The sequence below is a fragment of the Scyliorhinus canicula genome, chromosome 1 (genome assembly GCF_902713615.1).
Source record: "Scyliorhinus canicula chromosome 1, sScyCan1.1, whole genome shotgun sequence".
NCBI classification, from domain to species: Eukaryota; Metazoa; Chordata; class Chondrichthyes; order Carcharhiniformes; family Scyliorhinidae; genus Scyliorhinus; species Scyliorhinus canicula.
This window is the reverse complement of record NC_052146.1, coordinates 19,135,236-19,155,482: the sequence shown is the minus strand read 5'-3', so window position 1 is coordinate 19,155,482 and position 20,247 is coordinate 19,135,236. Positions and strand designations below refer to the sequence as shown.

The window sequence follows — 20,247 nt, the reverse complement described above, 5'->3', positions numbered from 1 at the left end:
CCTCCCTTCCTGGCAAAATTTCGGACCTGTGTATACCTAAACGTCTACCCCTGCCCCAACCCATATTATTTTAATTCCAGGATTCAAGCACGGGTCCCCAGATCATTATCCTGGGTCTCTGGATTACTAGTCCAACAATAATACTACTTACTATGCCACCGCCTCCCCTGAATTAACGTTTACCTTGACATATATCTCTCCTAAACTTTGCATCAATATTCATGAAAATGTGACCCGAGCTCAATGAAAATTTTACATAGTAACTCAACTAAATAACCAATATGATAGTTTCTCGGGCAGGGCAGCACGGTGGCATAGTGGTTAGCACTGCTGCCTTACGGCGCCGAGGTCTCAGGTTCGATCCCGGCCCTGGGTCACTGTCCGTGTGGAGTTTGCGCATTCTCCCCATGCTTGCGTGGGTTTCACCCCCACAACCCAAAGATGTGCAGGGTAAATGGATTAACCATGCTACATTGCCCCTTAGTTGAAAAAAATGTATTGGGTACTCTAAATTTTAAATAAAAATGATAGTTTCTCGGGCCGGCGACTCCTGAAAATATTAGCTTTCTTGATTTTGCTGCAAAAAAGTCATCAGAGTCTTCAGCTGTTCCTTTTCCTTGTGTTTACAGAAAGCACTTCTCTTTGACTATGGAATCAGACGAATCACCTTTCTAGCTGGGCAGAAGGTGAGCTTTCCAAAATTCATTCATTCGTCCTGCAGACTTTTACATCAAAGATGATTTACTTCAATTTTAAATATCCACAATGTGATCACTGAATTTTAAATTTTCTTCTCAATCTCTTTTTTTTCACAGCGAGAATTCCCCAAATACTTCACCTTCAGGGCAGGTGCTGAGGTACATAAAACCATTTACCGCAGATACAAGAGTGATAATTAGTGCCTCTTTTTTGAGTTATAGTAGTATGCCTTTCCGAGCACAAGGCAAACTCCAAGGGCGGAATTTGCAAGGTGAGCACTTGCAGGGAGCTGTAAAGAGCACTTCAATCTGCCCAGACACAGCACTACAGTGGCCAGAAGAGGTACTGCAGCGTTCTGCCTGGAACTAACACCCAGGACTGTTTTTATCGTGTGCCCAAAGGGTCCCTGGGCCAAGAAGGTAGGGGGTGCCCTGAGGGCCGGGAAGGGATCCTACGGGGACTCCTGTCCATGCAATTTTAGGCCCCCACCCTCACACAGACCTCAAACCCGCCAGAGTGGAACGTTTACCACTGCATGTCAAGGGTGTCCTATTATTTCTGGGACCCAGCTTTTGATCCAGCTTTAGTCAATACCAGTGCATATGATATTTGCTGCTGATTTTCAATACCAACTAAGAGGCCAGAATGATGGGAAATAAGGGAAGTAGAAATGTTACCCTGTCTTAGGAAGAACTTCTGGGGTTGGTGGGGGATAAAAGATTATTTTTGGTTAGGGTAAAGAGAATTTTAAACTGTGCTATATATAGCATTTACAGTGCAGAAGGAGGCCATTCGGCCCATCGAGTCTGCACCGGCCTATGGAAAGAGTACCAAATATCTGACCAAAGAGTTTATTGTTCTCATTTTGAATTTAGTGAACAAACATTTTAATTCGGGGTAAAAGAGTAGTCGAGAACTGATACATCTCTGTGATAATTGTTAAGTCTGTGAATGTCTTAAAGATCTTGCGAATTATTTAACATTTTGAGGGGTTTTTTTTGGATATTGTCCTGTATCTTCAATTTGAAATTTTGAACCTTGTCCAGGGAATTTCCTCTCCTGCTGGTTTTTTAAGTTTTTGCACTGTAAACTGCGACAACAGAATGTCGAGTGTTAATAAATTACAGTAATTAAGTTAAGCAAATATCAAAATTTGCTTCATTTCTATAATGTTCCAAAAGTAAAATCTTAAAACAATTTTAATAAATATAAGCTGGGATTCTCCCTTCCGGGGACTAAGTCCCGGGGCCGGCGAGAACACCGCCGCCAACAACTCCGGCGTCAACGGGCCCCCAAGGTGAGGAATTCTCACCTATCTCGGGGGCTAGGTGGACGCCGGAGGGGTTGACGCTGCTCCAGCCGGCGGCGAAGGGACGGTGCGTTTTCACGCATGCAGCAAAGGACCAGCGTGATCTTGAGTCTGCGACCATGCGCAGACCAGCATTGTATTTTGGCGCATGCGCGGGGGGTTCTCTTCTCTGTGCCGGTCATGGCGGAGCCCTACAGGGGGCAGCGCGGAAGGAAGAAGTGCCTCCACAGAACAGGCCCGCAGATCGGTGGGCCCCGATCGCAAGTCAGGCCACCGTGGGGGCTCCGCCAGGGTTGGACCCCCCGCGCCCTCCCGAGGTCCACTCCCGCCGACTTAGTGCCAGATCCCGCCGTGTGGGCCATGTCCATTTAACGCCGGCGGGAGTGGCCAAAAATGGACAGCCAACGGGGCTCGGAGAATTGCCAACGGCCCCCGACCGGCATGGTGTGAGTCCCATCCCCCCCCTGAAAAACGGCGCCGGAGGATACGGCAGCCGGCGGTGGGGCGGCGGGGCAGGATCGCACCGTCCCCCGGGGATTCTCCGACCCGGTGGGGGGGTCGGAGACTCCTGCCCATAATCTATTGTACCTGTTTTAATATGGTTCCTCATACTTATTAAAATATTCAACATTTTATTAAAAGATTTTCATAACCAACATGAAATGTCTTTAAATGAAAATTTATTTTCAACCAGTTGAATGACCATTTCAAAATCATTGGCCAGGATTTTCTCCAATATCAGCAAAGGTCGATGCCGGGGTGGGAAAGTGGGATTGAGGCCAACGACAGCAATGACAGTGTTTTCCGCCGTATAGCCAAGGAGGTAGGGTGGGACTCCCCCCCCCCCCCCCCCCCCCCCCCCCCCGGGTGTATTTCTGGACGGTGGAGACAGCCCACTATTGGCGTGTGGCAGGATCTTAAAGTCCCGCTAGTGTCCACAGGGGTTTTGTGTGCCCCACACACTCCGTCACCAGGGACTGCGCTGCAGGGATCGTCATTGGCGGGAAAGGAACATCCCACCATCAGGAAAGACGGGGATATTTCAGTCTCAAGAAAAAAAAAGTTCCAGTCACAGGTTTCACCATGTGTCGCTCGCGGGTTGGGTGGTGTTACTGGATTACGAGGATAGGTGGAGGTGTGGGCTTAGGTAGGATGCCCTTTCCAAGGGCCGGTGCACACTCAATGGGCCGAATAGCCTCCTTCTGCACTGTAAATGCTATGATTCTATGTGCAGCTGCAGATCTCCAGTTCCTGTTCTCTGACCCTTGTATGGTCTCAGTAAATGACGGTCTGTTTTCCCCCAAACATTGATAAGACAAGATAATACCAGAGCTACGCACTTCGGAATGCCATACTATCAAGCAGTAAAACAATATTGGCTGGGGTTTTCAGTCCCCTGCGGTGTGCTTTCTGGCAGTGGAAACATCTTCGCCATTGGCTGACGGCACGTTCTTTGCCATTTTGTTTGGCTCGCCCGCCCCGCCGCTGGGGAACCCATTGCAGGGGTTGCCCTAGACAGGAAGGGACGGAAAATCCCATCCATTGTTTTCATGGAAAAACTATTTTGTTTTGGGAGGGGAGGCAGAAAACTTGTATGGTTGGCTTCCAGTGCATTTTGACCTGTTTCGCTTCATGTACATAGAGATTTCATGTACATAGAGATTTCATGTACATAGAGATTTCCTCATCACCATTCCAAGTGGGAGTGCCAAGAATAGATAGCTGTCAGCCCTCTGGGGCCAGCAGCATCCTGCCATCCTTCATTGGGTCAAAGGCCCAGAGTCAACCAATTAGGGAGGCCGCCTCCAGAAAGTGGCTCCCAGCAAATGCTAACTCAGGAGCCCCATATCCGAGTCCCAAAGCCCATGGTAAAATTCTCCCCATGTATCTCTTTTCTAGTTAAATCAGAGACATTGAACAGAGAATCCCGACAAATAAGAAGGAGGCTATTTGTCCTCTTGAGCCTGCACTGACCCTCCGAAAGAGCACCCCACCTAGGCCCACTCGCCCACCCTATCCACCTAACCCCGCACATCTTTGGACTGGGGGAGGAAACCGGAGCACCCGGAGGAAACCCATACAGACACTGGGAGCAAGGATTTATTTTTCTTTACCTAAACATGAAATCTCTCCTGATTTGAACATGCCTATTAATATTACCTCACTTGTAGGCTCATTGGACGAATATTATGCACAGTGTGGATGTGAGCAGTACCGACCAGGATTTGTCCCTCGTCTATGCTGTGCTAGTTCGTCTCAATTATAATGTTCCATTTGCTTTAACTGGCCCAAACACCCCTGACAAATCGTATGGGGTGGGGGTGGAGGGGGGTAGGAATTAGCCAAAGCTCCCAATCCTTCCTCTCCCTCTCTCTCTCCCTCCTGCCGCAAAATGCGCATTTGCAGATGCCATATGACAATCGAGTTCTATGATTTATACCCACTCAATATGGTTAAATATCCTGACCGGGATTCTTCAACCCTGCGGCCAAGTTCTGACGCCGGCGTGAAAAACGGCATAAACCAATCCGATGTCAACGGTCCTAATTATCAAGCATGCTCCCCTTCCTAGGGAGCTAGGTCGGTGCCGGAGTGGTCTCCGCTGCTCTAGCTGATGCGATACGGCCAGCGCGAGTTCGTGCATGCGCATGGGTTTGCATCTCCGCACTGGCCCCCGGGCAATATGGCGGAGCCCTACAGGGGCCCGCGCGGAGGAACATAGGCCCCCATGGAACCAGCCCGCCCGCCGATTGATAGGCCCCAATTGGGGGCCAGGCCACCGTGGAGGCCCCCCCCCCGGGATCGGATCCACCCGCCCCCCACACGAGGACGGCCCCCGCAGACACAACTTTTGGGTCCCACCGTGTGGGACCATACGTGACCCACGCTGGCGGGACCTGGCCGAACCCGGCGGGTACTCGGCCCGTCAAGGCCCTGAGAATCGCCGCGGGGTGGGGGGGGGGGGGGCGCTTTCAACGGTCCCCGACCGGCGCGGCAGTGATCCCGCGGGCCCCCGAGAATCGGCAAGTCAGGGTGGCGTGGTGTGATTCTCGCATCCCACCGGGGATTCTTCTACCCGGCGAGGGGTTGGGGAATCTCGCCCCCTATGTTGCATCTGAGGAACTGACACTTCTGTGATCTAGTGGAAGGACATTTATCTTGGATGAACTACTGTATAATGTTGCATGCACTTGTAATTTGAAGAGAGAGGAGGGAAAAAGTAATATCATTTATTTTTAGAAGTATATGTTTTTTTTGTTTTAAAATCTCATTATCCAGTTTGCAGAGGATCGTATTTATCGACATTTGGATCCAGGACTGGCATTTCAGCTGGAACTCAACCGAATGCGAAACTTTGACCTCACTGCTGTTCCCTGTGGTAATCACAAAATGCACCTGTACCTAGGTGCTGCCAAGGTGGAGAAGGGAGCAGAGGTTACTGACTACAGGTTCTTTGTCCGAGCAATAGTACGTCATCCTGACCTCATCACTAAGGTAAGACACCTGAAGCATTTGCAACCTTTTGATTGTAACTAAAGACATGCAAAAACGATCAGGATGAACATGCCACACCAAAACCTGAGTCCAATCCAGCCAGAATTTGGGGTGAAAGAAAGTGATTGCAACATAAGAAGGCTTGAGCAGGAAAAGGCTAATTGATCCATCCGGCTTGCTGTTCTCAAAGACCAGGTGGAAAGTCTTTTTTTACTGGCAAGGGAATCAAGGGTTATGGGGATAAGGAGGGAAAGTGGGGAGTTAAGGATTATCATAACAGATCAATCATGATCAGTCACAGATTCCTGTACCGGCTGAGAATTCTGAATTCTCGCTCTGTGTACCCGAACAGGCACCGGAACGTGGCGACCTGGGGCTTTTCACAGTAACTTTATTGCAGTGCTAATGTAAGCCTACTTAGAACATAGAACATAGAACAGTACAGCACAGAACAGGCCCTTCGACCTTCGATGTTGTGCCGAGCAATGATCACCCTACTCAAACCCACGTATCCACCCTATACCCGTAACCCAACAACCCCCCCCCTTAACCTGACTTTTTAGGACACTACGGGCAATTTAGCATGGCCAATCCACCTAAACCGCACATCTTTGGACTGTGACAATAAAGATTAGTTATTTATTTATCTCATTGAATGGCGGAGCAGACTCGATGGGTCAAATGGCTGCCTTCTGCACTTATGTCCTAAGTCTTATGGTCTTAAAATATACCCTACCGTGAGCTTTACCCCATATATTTAATCCCCTGAAAAAAAGCTTTGTTCATGCACTCTCAAATTTCCAAATGCAATCAGAACAACTAAGAATATTAAACCACTCATTGATTATGGCCTTGTGTTAAGAAAAATAAGGTAGTTTTAAGGGAATTAGATTTGTATTTAATTTAATATTTCTGTCCTTGGAATGGTAAAACCTACAGTTAGATTCACCCTGGACAAAGGTGGGGTATGTGTGGAGGTTGGTTGTTCCCATTTTGTTTCTGTTGTGATTAGAGAGAGCTATGGTGTGAAGAATAAATAAAATATAGTATGTGTGTGTGTGTTGCTCAGCAACTGGGGCCTTGTAAGGTAGAAAAGCTTTTAAGTTTTAGTTTAACTAATTTGATTGCAATTGGAGATAGGTAATGAGAGAGAAGGCAGCTCTCACAGCTCTGCTAGAAGCAGGTGATTTGGAAGGCTAGAGAAGGAACATTTGTCTAAGCTTTGCCAGAAGGAAAACCCTATCATGGAGTAATAATGGCTAAGAAAGCAAGTGGAGAGATCTGGACCGGGATTCTCCCCTACCCGGCAGGGTGGGGGCTCCCAGCATAGCGGAGTGGCGCCAACCACTCCGACATCGGGCCTCTCCAAAGGTGCGGAATTCTCCGCACCTTTGGGGGCTAGGCTCGCGCCGGAATGGTTGGCGCCACGCTGACTGGCGCCAAAACCGGCATCAACGGCCTTTGACGCCCGCCGCCCAGTGTCGGCGCTGGCCGAAAGGCCTTTGCCGGTTCGCGCATGCACCGGTGCGTCAGCTGCCGCTGATGTCACCACTGGCGCATGCGCGGTAGGGGGGTTCTCTTCCGCCTCCGCCATGGTGGAGGCCGTGGCGGCGGCGGAAGAAAAAGAGTGCCCCCACGGCACTGGCCCGCCCGCCGATCAGTCGGCCCCGATCGCAGGCCTGGCCACCGTGGGGGCACCACCCCGGGGTCCGGTTGCTCCGCCCCCCCCCCCCCCCCCAGGACCCCGGGGGCCCGCTCGCGCCGCCAATCCCGCTGCCACCAGAGGTGGTTGAAACCACGGCGGTGGGAGAGACCTGACAGCGGCGGGACTTCGGCCCATCGCGGGCCTGAGAATCGTTGCAGGGGGCTCGCCGATTGGCGCGGAGGGCACGCCGATTGGTGGGGCGTGATTCCTGCCCCTGCCAATTCTCGGGTGGCAAAGAATTCCGGCCACGGCGGGGGTGGGATTTTTGCTGGTCCCGGGTGATTCTCCGACCCTGCGGGGGTTCGGAGAATTTTGCCCCTGAAGAGCAGCTAGTTGAGGAAACTAGAGAAGCTTCCAAGAAGTCAGAGTTTAAAGGTACTAAAGGCCTGTTTAGTAAAGACAGACCGAGCTGAGAAGAAGACTGAGACGCCAGGAAGATACCTGAAGTGATTTTCAAGTGTGTGGGATTTTATTACAGCTGGTGGAACGTGAGGTGGAGCTTGGAAATCGGTGGCTGGATCTCGGAGTTTGTATAAAAGCGATTAAGAGAAATAAATCCTAAAGGGGTTGGTGTAAAATCCTGGGCTGGATTCACTGTTGAAAGTGGAGCAGAAGCTTTGTTTACAGTGTAATTTGAAAAACCTGGTTTGGATTTTAGAATGCAAACCTCGAAGGGAAAGCATAATTATGGGAGAAGATTTTGAAGTATGCTTTTGGGAATGGAGCTTGGAAACCCTCATGTGACAATCACCTGGGAAGATTCTGAGGAGTCATCTGCAAACACTCACTTAGGGTTCAGAATGGAGATTGTGTTTGCCCACAGTCACCTTGTCTGCTTAAAAGGGACTTAATAAGACCATTGTAGATTAAGATGTACGTTGTAATCTATGCTAGTACTAAAACCTGTGTGTAGTTGTAATGCTGTGGGGGGAGTAAAGGCATTTTGTATCATAATCCAATCTTTTCATGTTTAATAAATGTTTTTTTCTTGTTGTTTAATTAGCGGTCCTGTTGTCTGTTCCTCCACTCTGCTTGTTGCTAGCGGGGAGGGGGATGGGGGACATGGGGGGGGGGGGGGAGGAGAGAAGCGGGATGAGGTGGGTTTTGGGGAGAATAAGGGGGAAAGTGTCAAATTAGGGGGTTGTACTTTGTTATTGAGTGATTGTCTATATGTTGTTATGTATGCCCTGATTTGAATAAAAATTATTTTTAACAAAGAGTTGGGTTATTTTGAGCCAGAGTTCCATTCTGGGATCTTCCTGTCCAGTTATAACATCAACTGGGATAGTAACACTTGGACTGTTGCCAACATTGCTCATCACATGGACTATGATGTCCTCCAGAGCATAAGACCATAAGACATAGGAGTGGAAGTAAGGCCATTCGGCCCATCGAGTCCACTCTGCCATTCAATCATGGCTGATGGGCATTTCAACTCCACCTACCAGCATTCTCCCCGTAGCCCTTAATTCCTCGTGACATCAAGAATTTATCTATCTCTGCCTTGAAGCCATTTAGCGTCCCGGCCTCCACTGCACTCCGCGGCAATGAATTCCACAGGCCCACCACTCTCTGGCTGAAGAAATGTCTCCGCATTTCTGTTCTGAATTTACCCCCTCTAATTCTAAGGCTGTGCCCACGGGTCCTCGTCTCCTCGCCTAACGGAAACAGTTTCTTTGCGTCCACCCTTTCTAAGCCATGTATTATCTTGTATCTTATCATTTCCCTCAATATTTAACTTTATAATCTCCAATCCCATTCCCAGGTAACATAGCAACATTGTTTGATGCGTAGAGTTTGATGCGTAGGTAATTTAAGAAAATGTGAAAAATTATACAGGGTAATAAATGGGGTGGAACGTTATGTCCCATTGTGGTAGAGGGTTTGGCTGTAAAATGCAGTGACCCATTCAAAAGTCCACTGACTTCGGCAGGATCGGAAAATCACACTGGCTGGAGGGACCATAACATTCCACCCATGGTATTAGAACAGGAGAACCAATAACATATTGTATTGAAAGACACTGGAATTATTTATTTTTCTTTATACCTTATTATGTGTTAACAAAATGTTTTTGAGGGGGTAAAGTAGTTGAAGAATAATGGCAATGTAAAATACAATATCCTCAATGGTTATGAAATAGCAACGTCCATTATAATCCAAGGCTGGAATCTGGAATGAGAGGATTGTCCTCTGAGGAGAGATTGAATAATCTAGGCCTAAATTCCCTAGAATTTTAAAGAACGAGAGGTGGCCTGATTGAAAGATATAAAATTATTGAGAGACAGAGCAGGGTAGATGCTGGGAGAATTTTTCCTTTGCTGGAAAGTCTAGAAACAGGGTCACGATCTCAGAATAAGGGGTTGGCCATTTATGACTGAGATGAGGAGAAATTTCTCAATTCAGGATTCTGGACCTTAGGAATGATCGATACCAGGGATGTGAGGGTGTTCAGTTATAGAGTATATTCAAGACCAAGTCACTAGATTTTTGGATACTATGGGAACCATAGGAGATGGGGATAGTGCGAGAAAGTGGAACTGAGATAGAATGACAGAGGAGGTTTGGAAGGACTGAATATCCTACTGCTGCCCTATTTCTTATGTGAGAAGGGTGGAGGGGGAAACGGAGTCCAGAGTTTCATGTTGGATTACACTCGGTGTAATATTGTGAAGGAAAATTAACATTGGAATGAAAATTAATTATTGAGTGGAATTTTCCAGCCCTTCTGTTGGTGGGATTTTCCGATCCCACCAAAGATGACCTGCCTCCTGCCCCCCCCCCCCCTCCCCCCACACTCTCCATGGCGGGTTCCCTGGTAGTGTGGCCAGGGAGCAACACAAATGGCCATTGACTTCGGTGGGTTCGGAAGATCCCGCAGCAGCCAAAGGCGAGCTGCGTCCGCCGCTGTGAAATCCGCAGCGGGGATGGGGAGGGTCAGAAAATCCCGGCCTTAGAGTGAGTTCTAAGTTACGAGCATTCTTTCTCCTTGCCGTTATCTCTAATTGATCTCATTAGCATACATGGCATTACCCTTCAAAAGTGCAAACAGGATGGAAACGCTAACACTAAACTTCTCCTTCATTAGGAGGCCCAATATTCCCTTGGGTTAAATATCAAAAACTTTTTGAAGCTTACCCTCAAGGGAGCATTTTGACCAGAGAAGGGAAAGTCATGACGTGATCACATCTTTTTTGAGGTGAATTTAGATTACTGCTTGTAGAGGCCTCAGGGAACAGTTGTCAAGTAGGGAATTGAGGTTAAAAATAAGATTCTGTAAAACATTACAACAAAGTTAAACACATTTATCCCAGATCTCAATTTGTTGCAATTTCAATCTCGTGTGCTCTACACTTTGTAGGAAGCCTCTTTTGAATATCTAGAAAATGAGGGAGAGCGTCTGCTGCTTGAGGCCATGGATGAACTGGAGGTGGCTTTTAACAAACAGACTGTACACACTGACTGCAACCATATCTTCCTCAACTTCGTGCCCACTGTGATAATGGACCCATCCAAGGTTTGGAAAGTTCAGATTTCTTGTTAGCTCAACAATGTTAGTCTGGTCATTGCTCTCGCTATAATTTTCTGTCACTTAAAACCAAAGAAAAATGGTTTCAGCAAACAACTATTTTAATTCAGACTTAATAGTGGGAATTTCTATGATCCACAACGTTACTGCATGCCATTGTGTATCAAATGGAAAACTCCTATGGACCTGCGGAAGAGTTGCTTCGAACAGATCAAAGAAGTAATTGCTTCAAAATCATTGTACCTTCTTCCAGAGTTTGCTTTCCCTTTTAATTTGAGGTTGATGCTGTAATAGTGCAATACTACACAATACTAGGGGCAGCACGGTAGCATGGTGGTTAGCATAAATGCTTCACAGCTCCAGGGTCCCAGGTTCGATTCCCGGCTGGGTCACTGTCTGTGCGGAGTCTGCACGTCCTCCCCGTGTGTGCGTGGGTTTCCTCCGGGTGCTCCGGTTTCCTCCCACAGTCCAAAGATGTGCGGGTTAGGTGGATTGGCCATGCTAAATTGCCCGTAGTGTCCTAAAAAGTAAGGTTAAGGGGGGGCTGTTGGGTTACGGGTATAGGGTGGATACGTGGGTTTGAGTAGGTTGATCATTGCTCGGCACAACATCGAGGGCCGAAGGGCCTGTTCTGTGCTGTACTGTTCTATGTTCTATGTTCTACACATTTTGCATGAAGCACTGGTACTCCAGTGACAGAAGATTGGTGTTAATTTTATTATGATAGCCTGCCCGAGTTGGTTATCTTTTGCTATGGTTTCCAGTTGGAATGTCAACTGTCCACTGCAGATTTATATCGCTGGGTCTGATCCTGCTACTGGGACTAAGTTCATTGATCTGCCTTGTTAGATGACCTCTGCTCTCATCAAAATTCAGAGCTTGCATAAAGGGCTCACGCCTATCATGAACTTGATTTGTGTAAGTTACCGGAGTTGCTTAGTCGCTCAAATCTTGTGCGTCTAATTTGTCAGTTGAGGGGCATAATTCATGTTCACTTCCCTAAGGAAAGGCACATCACAACACAAGCTGATTGGGGCCATCGTTCCTGTGAGGCCACTGATTGTTCTGCTTTTTATTTTGGAGTTGAGAGCTGTTGTCAACACAGTACCTTGCTGCTTTTTCTCTCTTGAACATGGACAACCTGATTCAGAGAACATACAGTGCAGAAGGAGGCCATTCGGCCTATCGAGTCTGCACCAACCCACTTAAGCCTCATCCTATCCCCGTAACCCAAAACCCCTCCTAACCTTTTTGCACACTAAGGGCAATTTAGCATGGCCAATCCACCTAACCTGCACGTCTTTAGACTGCGGGAGGAAACCGGAGCACCCTGAGGAAACCCACGCCAACACGGGGAGAACGTGCAGACCCAGCGGGGAATCGAACCTGGGACCCTGGAGCTGTGAAACCACAGTGCTATCCACTTGTGCTGCCCAACAAAGTATTGATTCAAAAGTATTTGCTGAATTGTTAACGCACATCATTGTTTCCCTTGCAAGTGCTGATGTTTGAGCGATAGAGATGCGTGACTCTTCTTCCCCGCTAAAAAAAAAAATCTGTGCCTTTTCTTGACGTTATATATTTTTCAATGTTGATTTTCAGATCAAGAAGTCTGTCCATGACATGGTGATGAGGTATGGGAGCAGGCTGTGGAAACTCAGGGTCCTGCAAGCAGAGCTCAAAATAAATATCCGTCTAACTCCCACAGGAAAGGCTATCCCAATCCGTTTGCTCCTCACCAATGAATCTGGATATTACTTGGATATGAGCCTGTACAAGGAGGTGACAAATACCAGAACTGGGCAGGTACAGGAACGCATTATAAAACTCCATTTCCCTTTTGAAAGGAGGGGATGAAACTTAATGAAAAACCAGATGTGATAAATCTGAAACAAAAGCTGAAAGTTTCTGGAAGCACTCTGTAGGTCTGGCAACCTCTGTAGGAAGAATAGAGGAAATATTTAAGGCATGAACCTTTCATCACATGACAGGATATTACAGATCCACAGCATTTAGAAAGAACAAGGGAAATGGGAGGAATCTTCATTTCACATAAAAGGTGAAAACGGTCAATGGTTACATGGCAAAAGTAACATTGGCATGAGACAATAGAAAACACAAGAAATTAAAGCCATTGAGGAGATGCAGGGGATGTTTGAATAGATGAAGGAGGTTAGAGCCGAGGCAGGTAGAAATGAAAGTATAAAAATCACCGTTGAAGTGAAGGGGCTGCAAAGTGCCTCGTAGAAAGATAGATGCTGCTCTTAGAGCTTGCCGTTCACCTTCATTTGAAAAGTAGAAGGTGAAAACAGAGAGAGAGGAGGAGGGAAATGGAAGTGACGACAATTGACAGGGACCTCAGGAGTATACTTAGAGACATAGAAGTGATGTTGAACAGAGTATTCTCTAATCTGTTTTTGGCCTACCTTCGGGAAAGGAGATGGCACAGCAGCAGTAAATACAGTATCATAAAGCTGGAGGAACAGTATGTAAATTGTGGTCGTAGATAGTGATGTGGGAGGGGATGAATAGGCACATACCTTGGCAGATGTTAATGGAAAGAAAAGCTGGTAGGTTTGTCGGAAGAGAGAATCAGGGTATCATGGAGGAAACCTTCCCTGCTGAAGACAGAATGAAAGGTGTGTTTGAAGGTGGGATCATGTTGGAGATGGTGGAAATGACAGAAGTTCTGTTGAATGCCCAGTCTGGTAGGTGGAAGCTGGGAACCCTGTTGCGCTTGTGAGAGGGGGAATAGGCGAGGGTAGACATGGCAGATGAAATGAATTGAAAGTATTGCCGAACATAGTGGAGAGGAATCTTTGGCCGAGTAAACCGAAGCTCTAGTGTAGAAGGTGATATCTTCAAAACAAATGAATTGACATTAGCCAAACTCAGAAAAATGAATCAAGTCCTTTAACAGGTAGCTGGGTGGGAGGCAATCCTGGTATATATAAGAGCCATAATAGATGTTAACAGAAAACCCATCTTGGAGATAGAGAAGCACAGGAATGTTGCTTGCTTAATTCCGAGTTCCATTAAAGTTATGGTCAGGTTAAAGTTATAATAATTTAAGTTGTCTATTTACATCAATTGTTTGCTACCAGCTTTTTATTAAACCCCCCCCCCCCCCCCCCCCCCCCCCCCCCCCCCATTAGTTTTACAGAGATTAGCTCCTTTGAACCTCATGTATAACCATTTAAATTCCACTTGACCTCCTGGGACACTTTGGTCACTGGATTATGTACTAATTGTGATTCATTCCCCTCTATAGGGGCTGGTTTAGCACACTGGGTTAAATAGCTGGCCTTGAAAGCAGACCAAGGCAGGCCAGCAGCGCAGGTTCAATTACCGTACCAGCCTCCCCGAACAGGTGCCGGAATGTGGCGACTAGGGGCTTTTTACAGTAACTTCATTTGAAGCCTACTTCTGACAATAAGTGATTTTCATTTTCGTAACAATTGAAATTTGCCTTTGTACCTGTATTTAGATCATGTTCATGTCGTATGGAGAAAAGCAGGGACCTCTCCATGGAATGTTGATGAACACCCCTTATGTCACCAAAGACTTACTACAGGCAAAGCGGTTCCAAGCACAGTCTTTGGGAACAACCTATGTATATGACTTTCCTGAAATGTTTCAACAGGTGAGACTGTTTTCTTTCATCTTCCATTTTCTCTTCTCATACAGGTGTTGAATCATTTTCGAGGAGCAGTTCAACAGAAAATGGGTGCTATCAGATATCTTGTGGTTATCAGCAGGCTTCATATTTGCGAGGCACGACCTATTCTCACCTGTCTTCACCTAACATTCATGCACATCTACCTGGCCAAGTGTGACAATCTTTAGAATAAATAATCAGACTACAAAGTGGAGAACGTGTCGCGTTGAAAAAAGCATCTTTCCACACATTTACTTTTGAGCCATGTTATTCTGACTAAGTGTAAGATAAAGAGGGGTGGTTTAGCTCAGTGGGCTAGACAGCTGGTTTGTGATGCAGAAGAAGGCCAGCAGCGCGGGTTCAATCCCCATACCAGCTTACCCAAACAGGCGCCGGAATGTGGCGACTAGGGGCTTTTCACAGTAACTTCATACTTGTGACAATAAAATATTTTTATTATTAAGGTAATGAGGTGCACCTGTGCTTATTAACTTACCTGTTTTACCACAAGTAGAAAGTCACCACATGATTTGAAGTAATGCATTCTCTTAAGAATTAGATTCTGCTTCATGATGCTAGGATTCTAAATGTAGAACTTGTGTGAATGGACTGAATCAAGAGGGCTGCTTTGTCCTGGATGGTGTCGAGCCTCTTGAGTGTTGTTGGAGCTGCACTCTTCCAAACAAGCAGAGAGTATTCCATCACACTCCTGACTTGTGCCTTGGAGATGGCAGACAAGGCTTTAGGAAGTCAAGAGATGAGTTACTGACGGAATAATTCCCAACCTGCTCTTGTATTGGGAATACGAAATGTAGATGATTCCATCCTTTCCAAGCTACTGGGTACTGTTGAGTTCCCTCAGCTGAGCGAAGCTAGTTCAGGACAGATGAAAGATCTTCTTGGTCTGTGTAATTCAATGCCATACCACATTGTGTTTAACCATTGTTTGTAGAATTCTCATTGGTAATTTTTATATGATATGCAGTGCATTTAATGAACAACACTGACACACTTACTGAACCTTTATCGGAGGATTATTTAACATGATTCTAAGTTTGTGCTTCTGCATCACAACAAATCTGATAGAAGACGTAAACTAAAAACTTGAATCTTTTCTTTTCCTTCTGTGGCCCAGGCTCTATTTAAGTTGTGGGGAGCTAATGTGGAGTATCCTCAGGAACCATTCCTGTGCACAGAGCTTGTGCTGGACTCTCAGGGTCACCTAGTTCAAATGAACAGGATTCCAGGAGGTAATGAGGTATGAAACATTGAAATTGTGTTTTATTGAGAAACCTAGGCGAGGACCATAATGCACAAGACCATTAAAATTGAAAACAGTAGGAAAGAAAAAGAGGTCCATTTATAAAAGTCATGGCTAGGTGTTCTAAACGTCATGGTGCCAAACCTCAAAATGGCAATGTATAGAACCTTCCTTATTACATTGAATGAAAGTAATAATTTGTATCAGCATGTGTATTGACATCCAATGGTGAGGTGTGTGTGCACTCATCTGTGGACCTAATTATTATTTTTTTGCTACAGAATTACGGGACCATAAATACTAATATATTCAGTAGGAAATTCAGGAGAAACTTTCTTGCACAAGGAATGTTTCAAATGTGGAACTTGTTACCACTTGACATAGTTGAGGTGAATGGCGTAGATGCATTTATCTCCAAATATGTGCTCAGAATCTCTCCTGGAAAAACGTCTGCTTCAGTTTACCATGCTTTCAATAATAGTGTTCTTGAACAAGTCTAGTTCTCTTCAGTGTTAGTGTTAGATTTATATACTATATTCTGGGAAGTCACTTCCATGTTGTCTACAACTATTGAATATGCTTGTGCTGGTCTTGCCCTCAGGTAGGAATGGTGGCCTGGAAAATGAACTTTAAAACTCTGGAATATCCTGAAGGACGTGACATTATTGTCATTTGTAATGACCTCACTTATAAGATTGGCTCATTTGGCCCTGAGGAGGATTTACTATTCCTGCGAGCATCTCAATTAGCCAGAGCAGAAGGCATTCCAAGAATCTACATAGCAGCTAACAGCGGTGCCAGGATTGGGCTTGCTGAAGAGATCAGGGGCATGTTCCAGGTGGCCTGGGAAGATCCTGATGATCCATACAAGGTAATTCCTTTTTCTATTTCCCTCTGCCTTGCTAGTTGCTCAATTCTAATTCACAGTCTCTTCATTGAGTAGGTATGGGTTCCTAATTTTTTCCCAAGTCATGGAGACCCTTCACTTTGACCAACAGGTATGAGGTACTTGCTTCCTGTGCAGATGGGTAAAAGGATGACAGGGTGGGTGGGAAAACTGCCCTTTGCACCCTGGTACAGGAGGTCATTCAGGTTGGGGGGAGTAAAAAGGGATGTGGTAATGATGGGGAACAAACCTGGTGTGGGATGGAAGGATTCAGCTCTGGTCCTTGTGGGAACCAACAATATAAGGAGAACCGGGAATTATGTTCTAATTAGAGAATTTGAAGAATTAGGGTGCAAATTAAAATGCAGAACGTCAAAGGTAATCTCTGGTGAGTTATCTGAGCCAGGTTTCAACTGGCATAGGGTCAAAAAGGAAGAATTAAACACGTGGATCAGAGTGGTATGGGAAGGAGGAGTTTGAATTCATGTGTCACTGTTTAAGAATCTTAAACTTCCAAAACCAACTACGTAGATATGGGAACAAGATAATGATTAGGTAAATAGATGAAAAGGTGTAGTGATGAATAAACAGTGGGAAATATTTGAAGAAACAAATCAAAATGCTCGACAAAAATACATTGAAAAACAAAAACTCAGTATGAAGATCCAACTGAAATGAAATGAAAATGAAAATCGCTTATTGTCACAAGTAGGCTTCAATGAAGTTACTGTGAAAAGCCCCTAGTCGCCACATTCCGGCGCCTGGACTTACTAGGGAAAGTTAAGGATCATATTTGATTAAAAGGAGAGACTTATAATCCTGCAAAGAATAGTAGAAGCAAGCCTGAGGACTGGGAGTGTTTTAGAAACCAGCAAAGGACCATAAATGACCATGGCAAACATTCAAAGAACGCATGGAGGAACTACAGCAACTGTTCATTCCTGTCTGGCACAAAAGCAAAGGGGGTAAGAGGGCCAATCCATGAATTACAAAGGAAATTAGAAATGGTATCCGATACAAGGAAGAAGCATACAGATTGGCCCAAAAAGAAAATAGGTCTGAGGATTGGGACCAGTTTAGAATTCATCAAAGAAGGACAAAGGGATTGATTTGATTTGATTTATTATTGTCACATGTATTAGTATACAGTGAAAAGTATTGTTTCTTGCATGCTGTACAAACAATGCATACCGTACATAAGGAAGGAAGGAGAGACTGCAGAATATAATGTTCCAGTCACAGCAAGGTGTAAAGAAAAGATCAACTTAATACGAGGTAGGTCCATTCAAAAGTCTGATGGCAGTAGGGAAGAAGCTGTTCTTGAGTCGGTTGGTACGTGACTTCAAACTTTGGTATCTTTTTCCTGATGGAAGGAGGTGGAAGAGAGTATGTCCGGGTTGCGTGGGGTCCTTAATTATACTGGCTGCCTTTCTGAGGCAGTGGGAATTATAGATAGAGTCAATGGATGGGAGGCTGGTTTGCATGATGGACTGGGCTACATACACAACCTTTTGTCCTGAGGTCTTGGGTAGAGCAGGCTCCATACCAAGCTGTGATACAACCAGAAAAAATGCTTTCTATGGTGCGTCTGTAGAAGTTGGTGAGAGTCATTGCTGACATGCCAAATTTCCTCAGTCTTCTGAGAAAGTAGAGTCATTGGTCGGCTTTCTTACCTATAGTGTCGGAATGGGGGGACCAAGACAGGCTGTTGGTGATATGTACACCTAAAAACTTGAAGCTCTCGACCCTTTCTACTTCGTTCCCATTGATGTAGACAGGGGCATGTTCTCCACTACGCTTCCTGAAATCGATGATAATCTCCTTCGTTTTGTTGACATTGAGGGAGAGATTATTGTCGTCGCACCAGTTCACCATATTCTCTATCTCATTCCTATACTCTGTCTCATCATTGTTTGAGATCCGACCCACTACGGTGGTGTCATCAGCAAATTTGAAAATCGAGTTGGAGGGGAATTTGGCCACACAGTCATAGGTGTATAAGGAATATAGTAGGGGGCTGAGGACACAGACTTGTGGGGCACCTGTGTTGAGGATGATCGTGGAGGAGGTGTTGTTGCCTATCCTTACTGATTGTGGTTTGTGGGTTAGGAAGTTCAGGATCCAGTCGCAGAGGGAGGAGCCGAGGCCAAGGCCACGGAGTTTGGAGATTAGTTTTGTAGGAATGATGGTGTTGAAGGCTGAGCTGTAGTTGATAAATAGGAGTCTGACATAGGTATCTTTGTTATCTAGGTGTTCCAGGGTAGAGTGCAGGGCCATGGAGATGGCGCCTGCTGTGGACCTGTTGCAGCGGTAGGCAAACTGTAGTGGATCAAGGCAATCCGGGAGGCTGGAGTTGATTCGTGCCCTGACTAACCTTTCGAAGCACTTCATGATGACGGATGTCAGAGCCACTGGACGATAGTCATTAAGGCACGCTGCTTGACTTTTCATTGGGACAGGGATGATGGCCGTCTTCTTGAAGCAGATAGGGACCTCAGATTGTTGTAAAGAGAGGTTGAAGATATCTGCGAATACCCCCGCCAGTTGATCCGCACAAGACTCGAATACTCATCCGGGTACCCCATCCGGGCCAGTGGCTTTCCATGGGTAGACCTTCGAGAAGGCTGCTCTGACGTCTGCAGTGGTGATCTCAGATACAAGTTCATCCGCGGCTTCTGGGGTGGAGGGCTCTCTCTCGCTGACCTCTTTCTCAAAGCGGGCATAGAATGCATTGAACTCATCAGGGAGGGGTGCGTTGGAGCCGACGATTTTACATGCCTTCATCTTGTAGCCTGTTATGTCTTGCAGACCTTGCCATAGCCGGCGGGGGTCCGTGTGGCTAGTCTGGGACTCGAGCTTGGTCCGGTGCTGTCTTTTGGCAGCTCTGATGGATTTCTTTAGATCATATCTGGCTTTCTTGTGGGGGTCAGGGTCGCCTGATTAAGAAGGGCAAAGTACAGTACGTTGGGAAGCTTGCAGGGAACATAAAGACTGACACTAAGAGTTTCTACAGATGTGAAGAGAAAGAGATTGGTAAAGAGAGAGGTAGGCCCCCTACAGACAGAAACAGGGGAATGCATAATAAGGGACAAAGAAATGGCTGAGCAATTGAATACATACTTTGGTTCTGTCTTCACAAATGAAGACACAAATCAGATCCCAGAAATGTTGGAAAATGAAAGGTTTAGTGAGAGGGAAGAACTGAGGGAGATCAACATTAGTAGAGAAATGGTGCTGGGAAAACTGATGGGATTGAAGGTGGATAAATCCCCAGGGCCTGAGAATCTGCATCCCGAGTGCTAAGGAGGTGGCTCTGGAAATAGTGGATGCATTGGTGGTCACCTTCCAGCATTCTATACACGCTGGAACTGTCCTTGCAGATTGGAGGGTAGCTCACATCACTCCGATATTCAAAACGGGAGGTAGAGAGAAAGCAGGGAATTATAGTCCAGTAAGCTTTACATCGGTAGTGGGGAAAATGCTTGAATCCATTATCAAGGACTTTATAGTGGAACATTTAGAAAGCAGTGGCAGGATCAGTCAGAGTCAGCATGGATTTATGAAAGGAAAATCATGCTTGCCGAATCTGTTGGAATTCTTTGAAGAGGTAACCAGTACAGTCGACAAGGGGGAGCCAGTCGATGTGGTATATTTGGACTTTCAGAAGGCGTTTGACAAAGTCACACATAAAGTCCCTCCCCGATG

At 46.1% G+C, this 20,247-nt stretch overlaps 1 protein-coding gene across 1 annotated transcript in view; it reads left to right on the top strand.

Annotated features, from left to right (window-relative positions):
• The window catches only part of acacb (acetyl-CoA carboxylase beta), a 188,630-nt gene that overhangs the window by 123,919 nt on the left and 44,464 nt on the right, over positions 1-20,247 (top strand). Inside the window, 8 exon segments of the mRNA XM_038815904.1 lie at positions 630-686; positions 816-857; positions 5,288-5,503; positions 10,570-10,725; positions 12,340-12,543; positions 14,225-14,380; positions 15,531-15,653; positions 16,258-16,527. Of these exon segments, the coding sequence (XP_038671832.1) occupies positions 630-686; positions 816-857; positions 5,288-5,503; positions 10,570-10,725; positions 12,340-12,543; positions 14,225-14,380; positions 15,531-15,653; positions 16,258-16,527 (1,224 nt within the window).